The following is an 18,099-nucleotide window of genomic DNA, read 5'->3' as shown; positions in this document are numbered from 1 at the left end:
GTATAATATATTGCCTGATTGATTCTGAAACCACTAGTCATTTATAAAATAGTATCATGGATATATTTATTTTTATAGTTTTGTTTTTGAGTGTGATTGCAATATATTGTACAGTAATATTAAATTATTTGGTTTGGTTGGTTTTCTGAACCTCAAGTGCATTGTATGCCCCAAAATTCCTCTGATTTATGAAAAATTAAAGTGATAAATAGTGTAATACAGAGTGATACACTGATACAACTGTGTCTGTATGCAGTCTGTTGTAATATATTTAACAGATTTACCTAATTTGGCATGTAAACTGTTTGCTTTTTAAAGTATTAAAGACATTTTTTTGTCTGCAGTCATTTTAATCAATCTCTAAAATGTCTGCTTTCCAGATGTCTGCCTTGCAGCAGCAGAATGCAATGATGAGAAAGGTGAAGAGAACTCTCCCCAGTCCCCCTCCAGATGAGACACCTGTACCGATTGTAACACAAGCAATTCCCCATATATATACTTCTCCCGGAGCATCCCAGAGGGTTTTGCCACGTCCTGTACAAGGTGCAATGAAGGCAGGCTTGCTGAGTGAGCTGAAAGCCGTAGAGCAAGAATCCAGCAAATTGCGTAAACAACAGGCAGAGTTAGAGGAAGAGGAAAAGGAGATTGATGCTAAGTTGCGATGCTTGGAACTGGGCATCACTCAGCGCAAGGAAACCAGGTTTAAAGAGAGAGAGAGGCATGAGTTTGCATACCTGCGATGCGTGGGGGATGCACGTGACTACATGTCAGACAGTGAGCTGAATAATTTGCGACTAGCTGGGGTAGCACCAGGCACCTATGAAGAGAATGGAATGTTGTCACGCCCAAGTACAGCACCTCTTAATCAGTTTACTACTGATTTGAATACATCTCAGTACCCTCCTACCTCCTCATATGTTCCATATCAATATCCACAGGCCCAGCCCACACCTACACAACCACCCACTGCAGCCTATCAGCAGATTGGGTTTCAGACAACACCATACCCAACCTCCTCACAGCCCCAACCTGGAACTTTCCTACCTCATCCTCCTCAACCTTCTTCCTATCAGACCCCAGGGCCATACCCGACTCATAGCTATGGTCAGCCTACTTATGAGTCTGATCTTGGTTTGCAGCAGCCTAGTCACCAAGGATTCCAACCACCCCCTGCACCTTTACCAGGCCAGACCTTACCTTATCCTGCACAGAGCATGTCCTTCCAACCCCACGCAGACATACTTTCTGCCCATCAAAGGCCAAGGCAAACCTCTCTTGCTGATCTTGAACAGAAACTACCCACAAACTATGAAGTTATCAGTAATCCTTCAGTTCCAATAGCAACATCAGCTCAAGAAACTGGATTTAGTGGTGTCTATTCTTCACCCGTGAACAATGCTTATGGTCAGTATCGCCCCTCTGAACAACCTCTGTCTGAACATAACCCAAGTCCATCATCAGGATATGTAACAGATGGTGTCTATGCAACAAATCTAGAACAAAATATCCCCAGAAATTATGTAATGATTGATGATATCAGTGAACTTACAAAAGAAAACATGGGGTCCGCTGACATGTCACGGTTAAGTTATGGAAGTGAGAATGGCCCACGTGGACCAACTTATGGCAATGGTTCTGAGAATTTATATGGAAGAATGTCAAATACTTATCAAAGTGCAGTAGACAGCCATGGACATTCAAGCACCACTGTAAGTGGTGGTACGGGTTATTATTATGATGACTATAAGCATTCATCCCGTAGCAGTGGGGCAATGGGAAGCCAAAAACACTCATCCAAAAATTTGGCACCTGCTGTTTCGTCCAAAAGTAGAAAACATAGAAAGCAAGGCATGGAACAAAAAATATCCAAATTCTCTCCAATTGAAGAAGCTCGAGATGTAGAGTCTGATCTAGCCTCCTACACCATGACGACATCAACAGGAGGTAGTTGCACTGTAGTGTCCAGGACTGGCGTGAAAAAGAGTTATGATCAACAGAAGTACTACGGATCAAGAGAGGCTTTGGAAGAGGATGACCGTCTTTATGGATCCGGACGATCTAGGTCCACAGGTTATGGCATGGATAAAATTTCCTCCAGAGATTCAAGTGGTTACCGAAGTAAGTCTTATGAGAGGGACGCCATGGAAAGATCACAGAGGGGCACACATGGTCGTAGTGGCCGTCCTTCTATGCGTACGCAGAACTCAGAGGAAGAGAGCCCTTTGAGTCCTGTTGGAAAGCCCATGGGAATTGGTCGTGGCTCTGTGCCAGATCCCCATGATGTACGGAATCAGTATGGCTCTAGTCATTCTTTACCAGATGTACAGGACCACCATATAAGAGATATGCCTAAGAGTCATGTATATAAACCAGATGACCCTTACCTTGCAGATGACATGCACTGTGCTGTTTCAGACAGTGAAGGTAACTGGTGCTGAATTTAAAAACTGCTCGTTAATATGCATCCAACAATTGAATGCTTGCATGCCAATGATCTTGCCTTGAAGGCAGAGAGAGAGAAAGATTAGACTACCGATGTATGTGAATGCTCTATTCAGTGAATGAAACCATATATGCCTTTTTGCATGAACTGCATGGTGTGATTCAGATGTCAGTACATTTTGTCTTTTGGTTATTCATGTTGATGGCTGTTTTGGTTGGCTTCCTTTTCTTTTTTCTTCAACTATTTTCTTTGGGATTTCAGCATTGCATGGCTTCATTGAGATCATATCTATTTTATTTTTTTTGCCACTGATGTTTCCTGTAGCTCAAAGTATTGACTTTCTCCCTTCATTTCACAAAAAGCCTATCATTTGGGTCAGGAGGAAACAGACTGGTTTGAAAAACCACGTGAACTTCGATCAGATCGCTCCAGACACCATGGGAGTGGAAGTCACTCATCCTCTAGCAGGAGGAGCAATGTAAAGCCCACTTACCATGATTATGATGAGCCTCCTGAAGAAGACCTGTGGCCTCAAGATGAGTACGGACATCAACGACATCCCTCTTCGACCTCATCTCGGGAACACCGTCACCATGGCAGTAGTTCAGGAAGACACTCTTCTTCCCGTCATTCTTCAGATGATCCCAGGTCATCTCGTTCTTCAAGATCACATCCAAAAGATCCTTCCACTCGCTCAGACAGCCGTGTCACATCATCCTCCACACAGAAAAGATCCTCCGATCCACGATCTGCAAGCCCCCGAGACTCAGGAGACTACTCCCGTGACCCATCAAGCCACCACCATGGCTCAAGTGGACAACGGGGGCAGAGGCAACCAGGCTCATCGAGAAGGCAGGAGCCCTCTTCAGGTTCCAGGCCACAGCAGGGTCTTGGAGAGCAGCAGCCACAATCACAGCAAGGACAGCAGCGATCTACAGCAGGCCAACAAATGTCTGCCAAGCAGACAGGGCCTCAACCACCTGAGACAGGGCAGCAAGGACAACAACAACTGGGACAAACAACTCGTACACAGCAGCAGCCACCACAGCAACCCGGACAACAGCCAGCAACCACAATGGGAGCAACTCAGTCCACAACCACAGCTGCTAGCATGGTAACAGGTACAACCCAGCAACAATCTAAGCCAGGTCAGGCTCCAGCACAGGCAAGACAACAGCCAGGAGGACCATCCACTGCCCAGCCAGCTACTGCTATGGTGAGTCTAAACAAATCTCTTGGTGCCTTACCATTTATGATATTTTTAATCTGCTTCTTTATGTAAGTTTTACATTTAATCCTTTCACATTTCAATTTCACTTTATTGTTGAAATTTCTTCCAAAAATGGTCTCACATCCCATAGTGTTTACTGTCTAACATTAATTCACAGCAATACACATTACACAATACAATACACACACACAAAAGTACACATTAGTACACACCCATCTACAGTGAAAATACTAAAGGTTCATTCATCAGTCTTGCTGCCTACTTAGACCCCCTATTCTGATGAATTAATTTTACTGACTGATGAACAAAATATTTCCATAATCTGTTAATTTTAGGATATGGTACTCTCAGTCTTCTGTTTGATGGCAAAAGATATTACATTTAGCTGACACTTTTATCCAAAGCGACTTACAATTGCTATATTTATCAGAGGTCACACACCTCTGGAGCAACTAGGGGTTAAGTGTCTTGCTCAGGGACACTTTGGTGTCTCACAGTGGATTCAAACCCGGGTCTCTCACACCAAAGGCATGTGTCTTATCCACTGCGCCAACACCACCCCAATTGATATTTCTCGTACAGAATATGGGAAGAATCAGACATAATTTTACCTTTGAGTGACAAAAAAAAAATACCGTACAACTCATGAAAGCTTGCCTCAGACATTTGATCGACAATCTATAGAGCAGTAAGATATCAATCTCCCCAGTTGAGCTTTGAGTTGAAAAGAGAGACAGCTATACCATGCACATATTCTATATTGTACAACACTCTGTATAACAGATTGAAAAAACATGAGCAAAATCTGTTTGTTTTCTCCAAAAGACCTTAGTCTCCTGAGGAAATAAATACTCTGTTGTACTTTACAACAAACATACTTTATATGTGCACTCCATGATAAAGCAGCGTCCACATAGACACCAAAGTATTTATATGCAGACACTATTTCCATCGGTGTATTATGTATAGTCACTTGTGTTTGATGGCTGTTCTCTGAAAGTCCAAAGATTATTTCCTTTGTCTTTTCATTTATAACAAGTTAATTCTTCTCACACCAATCCACTAACCTATCTGTACAATACTGTTGCATACTGAAATCATCTTTACTCCCTCATAAAGACAATAGCACTGTGTCATCTGAGAACTTGGTAGAACAATATGTATGTATTTATACTGTCAGATTTATAATCATCTGTATACAAAGTAAAAAGAAAAGGTGAACTCACACACTTCTGAGTCACTCCTGAATAAGTAGCTATGGAATTTGAATATGTCTGATTAACTCTAAATATCTGTGTTCTACCTATCAAACATGAATAATACCAATGAATCAAATAAGGATTTACTTTCATTTGAATCATTGTTTGTCAATAAAAGCTCTGGCTGTATTGTATTGAAAGCAGAAGTGAAATTCAAAAAGAGAGCATGAGCTATAGCTTTAGACTTATCCCGATGTTTCAGGATCAACTGTAACAATGTTACTACTGCATTTTCAGTACTACGATTTTGCTTATCACATATAACAGTGGTTTTCAACTGGTTTGGCCTTGGGACCACGTTTTCCCATTGTCATCCAGCTGTGAAAATTAAGCTAAGACTGTTTAGAATATTACTAATACTGAATAAACGGCCTATAAGGCTATTAAGTAGCATTCCCAAACTAGTTTTTCATTTTTGTTTTTATATAATTAAGTTGGTATGAGCCACCACAGTCAGTTAAACATATACAAAATGACACAAAGTGAAAATAACATGGTATTTTTGGGTTATGGAAACAACAGTTACCATATACCATACTAACTGTTAATGAAACGTGGAAACTGCTCCTGAATAGAATGAATATCATATGCAAATCCTTTCCAGCTAAGGCACACAGTACCAGTTATGTGATTTATCGGTACTGTATTTTTATTTCACACATTGCATGCTCACAGTTTCTTCGCTAAGTGAAGTGATATACATCGCGGCACCGCATTCACGCATGCTATAGAAGAAAGCGCGCTACAAACACGGTTTAACATCTGGCAGGACAGGATAGTTTGCTTTTCTGAGGTGACAGACTTTTTATTTCAGAAGTTACGAAAATAACGATAGAATAATGACGCTGACATTAAACCTGTCAACATCTCAACTCATCAACCGCAGATACAGAATCGGGACAGTGTGTTTTTCTCAGGCACTATACTTAAACTGCATCTGACAGAAGTGTCAACAGCTTTCATGCATGTCTTTTAAAATAAAAGTTGCACATCAAAAAACATTTAGAATTATGTTTTTTTTTGTTTTGTTTCTTTGGCCGTACACTCCGCGACACACTCAGAACATTTCTTGTAACATTGCTTCTTCATGCCCCTCTACAGGCAAAACCTGACACAGCTGCGCCTGCTCCTGCACCAACTCCTGCAGTTGCTATTGGATCAAAAGCAGCACCACAGGCTGCAAAAATACCCCAGATTCCTGCGACAGGAATTGGTAAATGGAAATAACTCTGCTAATTCAGAGTAATTAGTATAGTTTTGTTTTTCAGGAAAATAGGGAACATTCATTACTTGTGTATGACCTAAGAACAAGATCATTTTTCTTTGTTTTGTCAGGTTCAAAGGCAGCACCCCGGCCAGGGGGTATAGGCAGTGCTGCACAGCAGCCTGCAGAAGGTGAAAATGTTCTTACAAAGATCCTGCAGGGAGGAGCAGCGGAACAAGCTGGAAAAATAGGAGATGGTATGGGACTGTGAATCATAAGCAATCAAAATGTTGGCAGCAAGTAGAGAGATGTTATGGGGAATATGTGCCATGTCTTGACTGAGAAAAGTAATCAGATGCCATTTAGCAGTTGCCTACCTTTCACAACAGTTTCCACAACAGTAATATAAGGGGTAGCACCCAAGGATACCCTGGTTTTAAGTGCAAAATGGTGGAAGCCTAAGCAGGACGGTGATCTTAGTAATTCTCCAATTCCTGAGTTACCCCTATTTAGGATTTAATCTATAGCCTTTGTGTTCGCAGCTCAGATTGTTTGATATGCCCCCTGTGATCTTAATTTTGTTTTTGCTTTGCTCATCTTTCATACAGCTGTATCTGCTCTCGGAAAGAAGTTTACTTCATTTTGGTGATCAACTGATAGGAAGGTGAGAAAACACTTTATGCATTAATCTTCAGAAAAGACCTGGGGGTATTCCAGAAAGCAGGGTTAACTTACCGTGAACTAAAACCTGAACTCTCGGTTGATTAACCCCAAACCTTGCTTACTCGAGGTAGGTGGTTCCAAAAACTCGTCCGGGAGTAAGTTAATTCAACTCAGAGTATGTTCCTGGTTAAGACTCAAGACATTCTCAACAGAGCGATGAATCGACAAGTCACTATAGAAACGGACGCTAAGAAAAAGCGCGCCATGCTGTTTCTTTCTTCTTCTTTTGTTAATTAGTTGTTTACATGCTTAGAGCATATCGCCACCTAATTGATGGCTGTGCAATCATTTTTATTTTTTTCCATTTAATCTTTAATACTTGAGAATGTGAATTATATTGTTTGTTTTATGCTAATTATACATTAAGTCATATCAGATATGTATTTTGATTTAGAATTTAGACATTATAGAAAAATGCCACTCCATGCAGTGATATATAACATATAATAAATAAAATATATAAATATATATAAGTTAAACATTACCTTGTCATAGTGTTTTATAATTTATACATACCTCTACATAATACATAATTTACAGATAACTCTTATATATGCCAATAAAAGAAATAATCATATTAGAATAATATATTACCTTATTTATTACTTATATTAGCGCTTCCTCATTAACATACATTATATATATATATATATATATATATATATAATAGGCTATATTACATATTCTAATATTATATAATGTTGTGCGGTATCTGTCACGCCCACTGAAGGCTCGCTGAAGTGAACTAATCCTGGAACATAACCTGCTCTGGAGCAGGTTATGTTCAGAGAGTGAGTTGCTATGACAACTAACATAACCTGAAAGTACCTCCGTTTTTGGAACCGAAAGTTGAGGTTATCCATTTACTTACTCTTAAACATACCCGGGTATGTCACATAACCTGCTTTCTGGAATACCCCCCTGCATTCATTTTGTTTAATGCTAGTTAGTGCTAGATTGGTTGCCCTGTTGACCAACAAAATGTAACTTGTGAATCTGAGTCTTAAATTTTTTTGATTTTTGTTTTCTGTTCGCCTGGCATTAGTTGGGGTGAGTTGGAGTTAGAACTGGAAAAACCTATGAATCTGCTTCTGCAATTTAACATCTCTAGCTGGGGGCGGGGTACACCTGAGGACACTGGTGAGTATTTTATTCTAACTCCCTTTACTTTAGAACTCAAAACAAGTATAAACACTCTAATCCCAAACTGAATTCTGTCTATTACTGTGTATGACACTGTGACAAATTGTCATCACTGTACAGTTTCATTGCTTTGTGGGAGAGAAACCACCTGATTCTTTCACAAATTCATTAACTACTGCAACTTCTATAAAAAAAATAAAAGTAAAAAACACCTGACCAGTTGAGGAGCATTTCCTCTGAGAGGGATTTTTGGTTCTCGATGGTCATGTACACACTTTAAAATTTCAGGAGTGACAACCATATTTAAATACGGGTGTAAATCCCCTAAATTCAATTCTCGAACATGTGGTATCTGCTTTTTTTTTTTTTTATTAATAATTTTTTATAATTTGTGCTGTAATATAAACAAAATTTATATTACAGCAATTATGTTCACCATCAACAATCAGCAATCATGTTTTGTTTAGGATTTGCAAATTACACTCTAAAAGGGTTGCCATGTCCACTTACAGTATTATGTGTTTTTGGGTTTGTTGATTAGGTTCATAAAGCGATCCAGTTTATGGATTCAATAAAGTAGGTGGGTTCATGTTGCAATATTTTGTTTTGTAGTTTACTTCCAAGATACAGTGTTTGGATTTAAGTTCACTGTTAACTACTTTACTAGTTTTAGCTGTACTAATTGTTTACCAGTTTACTTCTAGCAAGATCTGGCAACAGGAATTAGTCAATACATATCACGTTCCCTGTGATTTATTGCACCACGCATACAAAAGAGAGACAACTCTGACACATTTAAATACATAATTTACAACTAGTTGTTCGGTTTGGCTCCACAATGCATAGAAATATTGTAAATCTGGTTGTAACCAGAGGTGGAAAGAGTACGAAAATGTTCTACTCAAGTAAAGTACCAGTATTAATGAAATTTTACTTAAATACAACTAAAAGTATCAATCTAAAAATCTACTAATAAAAAGTAGCTCATGTAAAATTTACTCAGATTAAAAATGACATTTTAATAGTGGGAGGGAGGCAAAAATGGGATAGACCAAGGGTGTCAAACTTGAATTGTCACATTAATCAAGAGTCAATCAGAATTGCACAGCTGACCATATCAAAGAATTGTACCAGAAAGTAAACTGAAACAGTAATGAGAATGTAAAAAAAAAAAAAAAAGGACAGTGATTTGCTTTGTATTTAGCAATGTGGTCTTGTAGAAAACTCGACTAAAATCTCATGTCTCATTGAACCACTTATTCTCTGCTGAACACAGCCAATGAGACCTTTGGCTTATTTAATTAATTTCCTGTTTCACAATATTTCTCCGGTTTCTTAATCTAGCTTTTTTTTCTGTAGGTTTTTTTTTTTTTTTTTAATTTATAGTGAAAATGTGATATTTGTTCACAAACCTTGTCATGAAGCACACATATTTGGAATATGTCTGATTCTGGTACTTACAGTAGCTTTTTTCTGGTGTTGCTGGTGTGAGAAATTCGTCCTCTTCTTCCCTCTAGTGGCTAAGAAGAATAGTGCATTGTATTACCCTACTTTTGTATCTCAATAAATTTAAAATTTTGTGGAAAAGTTAATTTATTTCAGTAATTCAACTCAAATTGTGAAACTCGTGTATTCAATAAATTCAATGCACACAGACTGAAGTAGTTTAAGTCTTTGGTTCTTTTAATTGTGATGATTTTGGCTCACATTTAACAAGAACCCACCAATTCATCTCAACAAATTAGAATATGGTGACATGCCAATCAGCTGATCAACTCAAAACTCCTGCAAAGGTTTCCTTAGCCTTCAAAATGGTCTCTCAGTTTGGTTCACTAGGCTACACAATCATGAGGAAGACATCATCATTGATAATCATTGACTCCCTTCATAAGGAGGGTAAGCCATAAACATTCATTCCCAAAGAAGCTGGCTGTTCAAAGAGTGCTGTATCCAAGCATGTTAACAAAATTTGAGTGGAAGGAAAAAGTGTGGAAGAAAAAGATGAACAACCAACCGAGAAAACCACAGCCTTATGATGATTGTCAAGCAAAATCGATTCAAGAATTTGAGTGAACTTCACAAGGAATGAACTGAGGCTGGGGTCAAGGCATACAGACATATTAAGGAATTTGGCTACAGTTGTCGTATTTCTCTTGTTAAGCCACTCCTGAACCACAAACAATGTCAGAAGCGTCTTACCTGAGCTAAGTAGAAGAAGAACTGGACTGTTGCCCATTGGTCCAAAGTGCTCTTTTCAGATGAGAGCAAGTTTTGTATTTCATTTGGAAACCAAGGTCCTAGAGTCTGGAGGAAGGGTGGAGAAGCTCATAGCCCAAGTTGCTTGAGGTCCAGTGTTAAGTTTCCACAGTCTGTGATGATTTGGGGTGCAAAGTCTTCTGAAGAAATTTTGGAGCACTTCATGCTTCCTTCTGCTGACCAGCTTTTTGAAGATGCATATTTCATTTTCCAGCTGGATTTGGCACCTGCCCATACTGCCAAATGCCCCAAAAGTTGGTTAAATGACCATAGTGTTGGTGTGCTTGACAGGCCAGCAAACTCACCAGACCTGAACCCCAGAGAGAATCTATAATGGGGTATTGTCAAGAGGACAATGAGAAATGAGACCAAAAAATGCAGATGAGCTGAAGGCCACTGTCAAAGAAACCTGGACTTCCAGACCACCTCAGCAGTGCCACAAACTGATCACCTCCATGAAATGTTCAATTGAGGCAGTAATTAAAGCAAAAGGAGCCCCTACCAAGTATTGAGTACATGTACAGTAAATGAACATACTTTCCAGAAGGCCAACAATTCACAAAAAAAAAGTATTTGTCTTGTGCAGTATTCTAATTTGTTGAGATTGAATTGGTGGGTTTTTGTTAAATGTGAGTCAAAATCATCACAATTAAAAGTTAAACTACTTCAGTCCATGTGCACTGAATTTATTTAATACATGAGTTTCACAGTTTAAGTTGAATTACTGAAATAAATGAACTTTTCCACGATATTCTAATTTATTGAGATGCACCTATAAACTGGGCCAGTGTTTTGACGGTTAAAACTGATACCACCTATCTTATGAATGTTTGACTAACTCTGCACTCTATGCAGTGAAAATAATACCAAATATTTTAATGTTTCTTCATTTCATCTCTTCTCTAGATGTATCATCCACCCTTGAAGTTTCAAGGAAAACATTAAGACAGAATTCACAGGCACGGTCTATCCGATGATATACATATAACCACACAAACATGGAGGCTACATCTCTTCCAGAGTGATTCCACAATTGCTGTTGAAGAAATTACAATTCCCAAAATGCCAAACTGCCTGTTCCGTTTCAGGTTTTTCTAGACAGTTATGTCTTCCCTTATATGACATAATCTGTACTCAGGTTACCCCCCTCTTCTAAAAACAGCATGAAGATGTCAGGCAGCTGCCGTTCTTAGCTTTTTGCAGTCCTAATAAAGACTTCTATGCCCAGACTCGAGAAGACTGTAGCAGAGAAGAAGAACGATGTCCTTATGAAGGCATCAACAAACTCTGTTTAAAAATGTATGCTCGAATTCTAAGATCTTGACATTCCAATATGGCGATGATTGACCCTCTCTTTGAATGTTTTTGTTTCTTCCTTAACCTTTTTGTCACGTGTGTAATGAATGCAAATGTGTAAAACGTGGACATGGAATGCACGCACAAAAAATATATATGTGTACATATATATATATATATATATATATATATATATATATATATATATATATATCTAGACAACTTTCAGAGTCTCTAAGGGTGAAGCCATGTGCACCTTGTGTAAAAAGCTGGTTATTTAATGTAAAACTCGGTCAAGTGCAGAGGTCAGTAATATCAAAATGTTAGCATAGTCTTGTTTGTCAACCATTAAGCCATTTCTACCCTATTCCAGATATTTTATTTTTATTTGTTTTTATATTTGCTTTAGTTTGTTATCAGTTTTGTCTAATTTTCTTTTAAATTAAGAGCCTTACTAATATTTTTTACTTGTATACCTCACATATTTTTTTTTTTTTTAAAGTTCCATATCATCCTTGATTTATTTTGCACAACTGTATACTGCTGAACATGTACATATCTCTAGTTAACACTGCTAATGTAAGATATTGATTTGTGTATTTATGGATTTATATTTCTGGTATTTCTTGTTTAATGTTTGGTTTTATTATTTATACCATCACATATTATTTTTCTTGTCATTATTGATAATCTAAACTGTTTATAATATAAACAGTTGTTTTTCTCCCTGATGCAATAGCATGCTAATCCATACAGAGTACTTTTTTTTTCTTGCTTAAGTTCCTCATCACAGATCTGATTGTCATACATAGACAGGTAAAAATAAGTTTAATAATAAAATACACCATCACCCTCTCGTGCATCCAGAAGTTCCCCAAAACACATTTACCGGTGTGTAGATCCACCTAGGAAAATTTTTTGAACCAATTTCAAATGTTCTATGCAATAATCAATGTAAAACCATTCCTACTGCAATGTCCCTCACCGATACTGCATTACGATGGGTTCAAATACGACTAAGGACAGTTTGTATTTACCTTGTATGTATGAAAATAACAAGCTAACTTTCTTTTTATTTTAATGGCATGTTTATGAAAGCCCTCGTCTTCCCTAGTTTTCAGGGAATCTGTTGCCAAAGGGTTTACTGTGTGGACTGTTGGTCTAGAGCATCCACCATCTCTGTTGCTTGCAGCATGATTCTGCTCAGCTCTCTTTGGCTCTTTGTAGTGGTGTTATTCTGTCTTTGTGTCTGCAGTTTGATCAGGTGACAAGTCGGGCACACAGCTTATGCACTCGTTATTTCGTCTCCTTCAACAGGAAATGCCGTTTTACATCCGTGTTCGGTTGCAAATGTTATTATGTCCACACTGAATTCACATCAAGTTCACATGAATTCACATCAAGCAGGTCTTTGTGCATTGTATATCTGTGACGTTTGAGAAAACTGACAGATGGAAAACAAAGAGTATTATAAAGAAAACAGAAACCGACGAGATCTTAAAGACACATGAACATGTGAATTTGACAATGTTTTCACAGTCAAAAGTATGCTTTGGAGAAGATTTAAGTAAGTAGACTTGCTGTAAACGTGGTCATTGCACAGTATGTAGCATCTCCATACCATTTATATGAAAATCAGGGCATGCACATGGAAAGCACAAACTGTCCATCACCAGTCGAGTCAGGTAGGGTGCACTCGTTTAAATGTGTCACGATGTGTGATGGTTAGAAGTGAATCTTTTCCTTTTGATACTGGAATGCTGTTTAGGCAATCATGACTCTATACTGAAGAAGAATAATAACTCTTCTACATCACCATGGAGATATTCAATAACAAGTGCATGAGCCAAAGTTGCCACCACAAAAGCCGGCCACAGTGATAGATAGAAATACTCCAACATGGACATATTCACACAAACAGGCATGTGCACACACACACACACACAGTTATACACACACAGACAAACTGTTGCTGTAAATACTGACTTTGGTTATTTTGTACAGTGTTTAAATATCATGAGTAAAATGATGGCCGTCTTGTGCAACTTCACGCCGGCCTTGCTGCCAACCTTTTGTGCTTTTGTGTATAAAAGAATAATGATGATTGTTGTTATTATTATTATGAGAAAAAAATATATCATAGTATATGTTGCTGGTTCTCAATGACTGTTGACTTACAATCTGAAAACATTTGGTCTGTGTAGGGATTGTATACATATTGTGTTTATTACATCTAAATACAATGAAAATATGTAAGTGGCTTCCATCATGACTGTGCCAGAAAAAAGGATTTAGAGTGATTTAGCGGATGTGTTATAAATTTAATCGGGAATTGGGAAAAACAACAAGAAAAAAAAGAAGCAAAATGCTCTCGCGAATGAAATTTCACTCACTGTTGTACTGTAAGTGCAATGGGCTAAATGTGAGTCCAGTATTCATTGTGAAATATTGTGTTCTTTTCAATGTATTCCTGTTAAAAAGAAAAATTTTGGTGCATCATGTCATGTAATGTGATTATGAAAATAATGAACCTGCAATTTGTTTCCAGACTGGAGAAAAATAAAGACAAATAAATAAAACTGACACTGTCTCTTGTATTGGTATATTCCACTCCTTGCAGGAAAATGACATTAGAGAGTAAAGGTACGTCATCCTCTTTCTCGTCATAAGCTATTTTATTTTTAGTGGTGTTTATAAGCATCACTAATAATACTATTGTTTTGGGCTAAAGGAATAGTTTTCCCAAAAATGTGCTACCGACCCTCAGGTCATCCAAGATGTAGATTAGTTTGTTTTGTCATCAGAACAGAGTTGGAGAAAGTTAACATTACATCATTTGCTCATCAATTAATGAGTGTCCAAACAGCTGCAAAAAATATCACAATACTCCAAACGAACTCGAATATTTCCAACTTATTTTGGCCTGATCACATCTGAACTGATCACAGTTTTGTTTTCCATTTGAAATGGAATAATGGAAAAATACATTTCCCCGCTCACACTGTCAAAACACATGGGTCACTTACTGTATGTAATTTAGAAATTGCATATTCATAGGCAAAAACTTTTTGATATGACCTCTAGGTGTCAGCAGAGGACCATTGTTTCAATGTGAGCTTTAATATCTTGAAAATGTGATAGCTATGAAATATGGAATAATTTTGCAGTTTCAAATAGACTGAGGCTCTCTATAAAAATCATAATCACTCAGACATAATCAATATTTTTTTGGTAATTCGGTAATTCAATTCTTTCCCCAAAGGCCACAAACACAGGCAACAATTGATTTTGTTTTGCAATCAGTGTCCCCAGTGAAAGAAATGATGGGGAAAATAATGATTTTGTGGGAAGAAAACACTAGATTTATTTACAAGATCTCTGCTTGCTTTCTGCTATACAGAGACTTTACAACAATTTTCCCCTTTGGACAGAATTATTTCTATGCATTTAGAAACTGTACTTCATATCGTTGTAAAAGATCAATGGAGCGTTTGAGGAAAAGTGATCAACTAAAACGAAGAGTGTTGTAAGAGCTCAAGCCTCGCCTTGCCTTCTGTTAATGGACATTATGGTGTGTGTTTGTGTAAGTGTGTAGCTACGTGTTTCCTTGTCCACCCACTGTCACACACGCTTACCGTCAACATTCTCTAAATCCCTCCGCAGCAGGAAGGCTTGTGTGTGAAGAGACATTACTCACATCACCGAGGGACTAACGGAGCTGCTTGGTAAGGTTGAGTCATGCACAGGCTAATCAAGTCATTTGCTGTAAACTTCGCAAGTTACATTAAAATTAACATGAACTTTCAGAAGAAACAGAGTTAAAGCTGCTGAAAGTGACTGTAAACAGACTGTCGCAAAGACTTTTTAATTTATACTTTATGCAGCATATATATTTTCTCTATCATTATGAACACTATATTGATTTCACTGTCTTGTAATTCTATTTCCAGGATGGTCACAATGATCTTGCCCTCATAAATCGTGCTCACGGTCCTTTTGTAATGCATCGGTTCTCTTCTTTTTTAATAGTCAACGTCCAGATCATTGTATAGAGAGAGCTCTGGCAGTCTCCACCCTTGAGCAATAAGCATCACGTCTGAGCGAGCGCTGGAGGGGAAGTCTGTGACAGTCAGCCAATCAGAAATCACCGGAGGCATCGAAGCCAATTACTGCAGGGGTCACGTGACCTCACTTGGCCGCATATGATTGGCATGACCGCAGACGGTGAGCAGCTCATCCGTCAACTTAATGCAAACTTCTTAGATGTGACCTTCACACAGTTCATAATGAGAACAGCAGTTATTGTCAAGGAGGCTTCTAACCTTTTAATGGGTTAAGAATGACAAAATATAAAAAGTAGAAGAAAAAATTATTATAGGGGACACCATAGAAGGTTACAAAACTAATGCTGTTTGTGTGTGTGTGTGTGTGTGTGTGTGTGTATACCTAGTTTTAACCCTTTTATTTTCTATCATATTCTTGAAAACAACAACAACAACAACCTGGCTACGTGTTCTGTTCTAGACTAACTGAGACTTGTCATGGCACTTGTATACTGTTGTTATTCTCTTGTTGGTCTGATTGCTTCTATTGTTCTCATTTGTAAGTCGCTTTGGATAAAAGCGTCTGCTAAATGATAAAATGTAATGTAAATGTATGTATATATATATATATATATATATATATATATATATATATATATATATATATATATATATATATAAATATATTGTTTTGTGTGGTAATATAAAAAGTTGTGTAACTTAACCTGGTTTTAACCCTTGTGTTATTTCACTCTTTATAGGCGACACTGATCTCAAATTGAGCTTAAGAAGTGATAATACCGTGCAATACAACATAAGCTGCATACATGCATAACAACGCCTCGTGTGGTCGACGGCTCGTCTCTTGTCACTATTTGTCCTGGCCCTTTAAATCTGAAGCTCATTTATGCGCTCGGGGGCGGAGTTTGTGTACGAGTGTCCAATAAGAGAGCGGAATGCTGAGGCTGGCGTGGATGCTGGACGTGGGACGCTGATGCTGATGCTGGGGGACCCGCACAGTGATGGAGCGGCGACGAAGCTGAAAAGGTAACGGAACGTGATCTAACGACACACTGGCATCCATTCACCCCAGTTAGGTGGGGTTTATATTAAAGGAGTGAAATTTATGTCGGAATCATCGATTTGAGCTAATTATATTATTTTTGAATGATGGAAAAAAAGCTTAAATCCGCTGTAGTATGAACGAGATGAAGCGTCGCTAGATGCTGTTTCAGTAGCATTTGCTTTAGGATCAATGCATACTCTGGTTCTGGTTCAATATATGAGCACGCGTTCATATAAGTGTTAATTTATCTTTATAAACGGTTGATATTTTCTGCATGAACATTTCTGTGTGAGGTCTAAATGAGAATAATTCGATGTTAATGTTAGAAATGACATTTCTTAAGCTTAATAATATTAAAAAAATATTAAAATCTTTTTTTATCTCAATTAAGGTGCCCTACTTTTTCATGTATATTGCATTTGGTGTTTTATTTTTTATTATTTATTCAAATATTTCTTCTCAATTAGGAAAAACATGGGCATGTATGACCTGTCAGCCACTAGGAGTGAATTTTTTGGGGGATGATTGACATTGGTCAAAGCCAATCAGAAAACAGATGTTATCCACACAGCCAGTGGTTGAAGGATGAGGGAGGGCTTAATTAACATGCGCCTTCTGTCTGATCTTCAGACGTTCAAATAATTTATTGGTGTTTAAAAAGTGTTTCTGGCAACCCCTTGAATACAAGGGACATTATGTGATATTTTATCACAATGTGACCAGCAGACATCTGGAAGCAATGGATTTGTATAATGTGAATTGTCACCATTGCTTCAAAATAATTGTATTTGATATTTTATTTAAACATAATTGAGAAGAGAAACATCACATTGTTTTATACTTGGATATGTGGGTCAATTTAAAAAATGGTCTGTAAATGTCATGGGAATTTCTGTATTGAATTTCTGTATATAAAATTTTTATAGATATGCAAAGATCTAAAATATGAATTGGCTATTTTTGTGTTTGCACTCTTTAAAAAAAAAAAAAAAAAAAAAAAAAAAAGAAAGAAAGAAAGAAAGAAAAAAAGCCTTATCCAGTATTTAGCAACAACTAGATAAGGATTCATTGGTTAAAAACTTTTTAAGGTTCATTGAATGAAATTGAAAAACAGTACTTTGAAAATTTGTTTTTTCTTTTATTACATACTGAATGCCAATAAGTGATCTGCTTCAAATTGTGGTGATAGACCTCTGACAAATAAGAGATTTTACCAGGGTAAGGTCTGTGAAAAATGCATCCTTGTACAAATGATTAACTTGAGCTGAATTGAATTCTGGGTTTAAACCATGCTTGGTTAACTCGCATTCCATGCAACAGATGTATTGCTTGGCCAGTTTCTCTTTTAACATGTCGTGTTATTGAAGTCTGGGTAATTTGCCCTTTGTGGCTCTATGCACACACTGTTTTCAGCGTCAGAGTGGGTGGCAGAGAG

At 37.7% G+C, this 18,099-nt stretch overlaps 2 protein-coding genes across 8 annotated transcripts in view; both read left to right on the top strand.

Moving 5' to 3' along the window:
• bsnb (bassoon (presynaptic cytomatrix protein) b) overlaps positions 1 to 11,697 on the top strand; it is a 97,066-nt gene extending 85,369 nt beyond the window's left edge. For both annotated transcript variants that reach the window (XM_059538311.1, XM_059538310.1), the window contains exons 6-12: positions 381 to 2,424; positions 2,806 to 3,659; positions 6,035 to 6,146; positions 6,269 to 6,394; positions 6,746 to 6,801; positions 7,906 to 8,000; positions 11,166 to 11,697. In XM_059538311.1, the coding sequence (XP_059394294.1) occupies positions 381 to 2,424; positions 2,806 to 3,659; positions 6,035 to 6,146; positions 6,269 to 6,394; positions 6,746 to 6,786 (3,177 nt within the window). In that variant the 3' untranslated portion in view covers positions 6,787 to 6,801; positions 7,906 to 8,000; positions 11,166 to 11,697. The remainder of the gene's footprint in view (positions 1 to 380; positions 2,425 to 2,805; positions 3,660 to 6,034; positions 6,147 to 6,268; positions 6,395 to 6,745; positions 6,802 to 7,905; positions 8,001 to 11,165) is intronic.
• A 4,686-nt stretch (positions 11,698 to 16,383) lies between these two features.
• Positions 16,384 to 18,099, top strand: part of erc2 (ELKS/RAB6-interacting/CAST family member 2) — a 67,813-nt gene continuing 66,097 nt past the window's right edge. For 3 of the 6 annotated variants that reach the window (XM_059537582.1, XM_059537580.1, XM_059537578.1), the window contains exon 1: positions 16,384 to 16,645. The gene's annotated coding sequence lies outside the window, so the exon portion shown is untranslated. The remainder of the gene's footprint in view (positions 16,646 to 18,099) is intronic. The other 3 variants (XM_059537579.1, XM_059537576.1, XM_059537581.1) reach the window with 2 other exon arrangements.

This window comes from Carassius carassius, chromosome 44, assembly GCF_963082965.1.
Source record: "Carassius carassius chromosome 44, fCarCar2.1, whole genome shotgun sequence".
NCBI classification, from domain to species: domain Eukaryota; kingdom Metazoa; phylum Chordata; class Actinopteri; order Cypriniformes; family Cyprinidae; genus Carassius; species Carassius carassius.
Note: the sequence above shows the minus strand (reverse complement) of the source record. Positions and strands in the feature narration are given on the sequence as shown.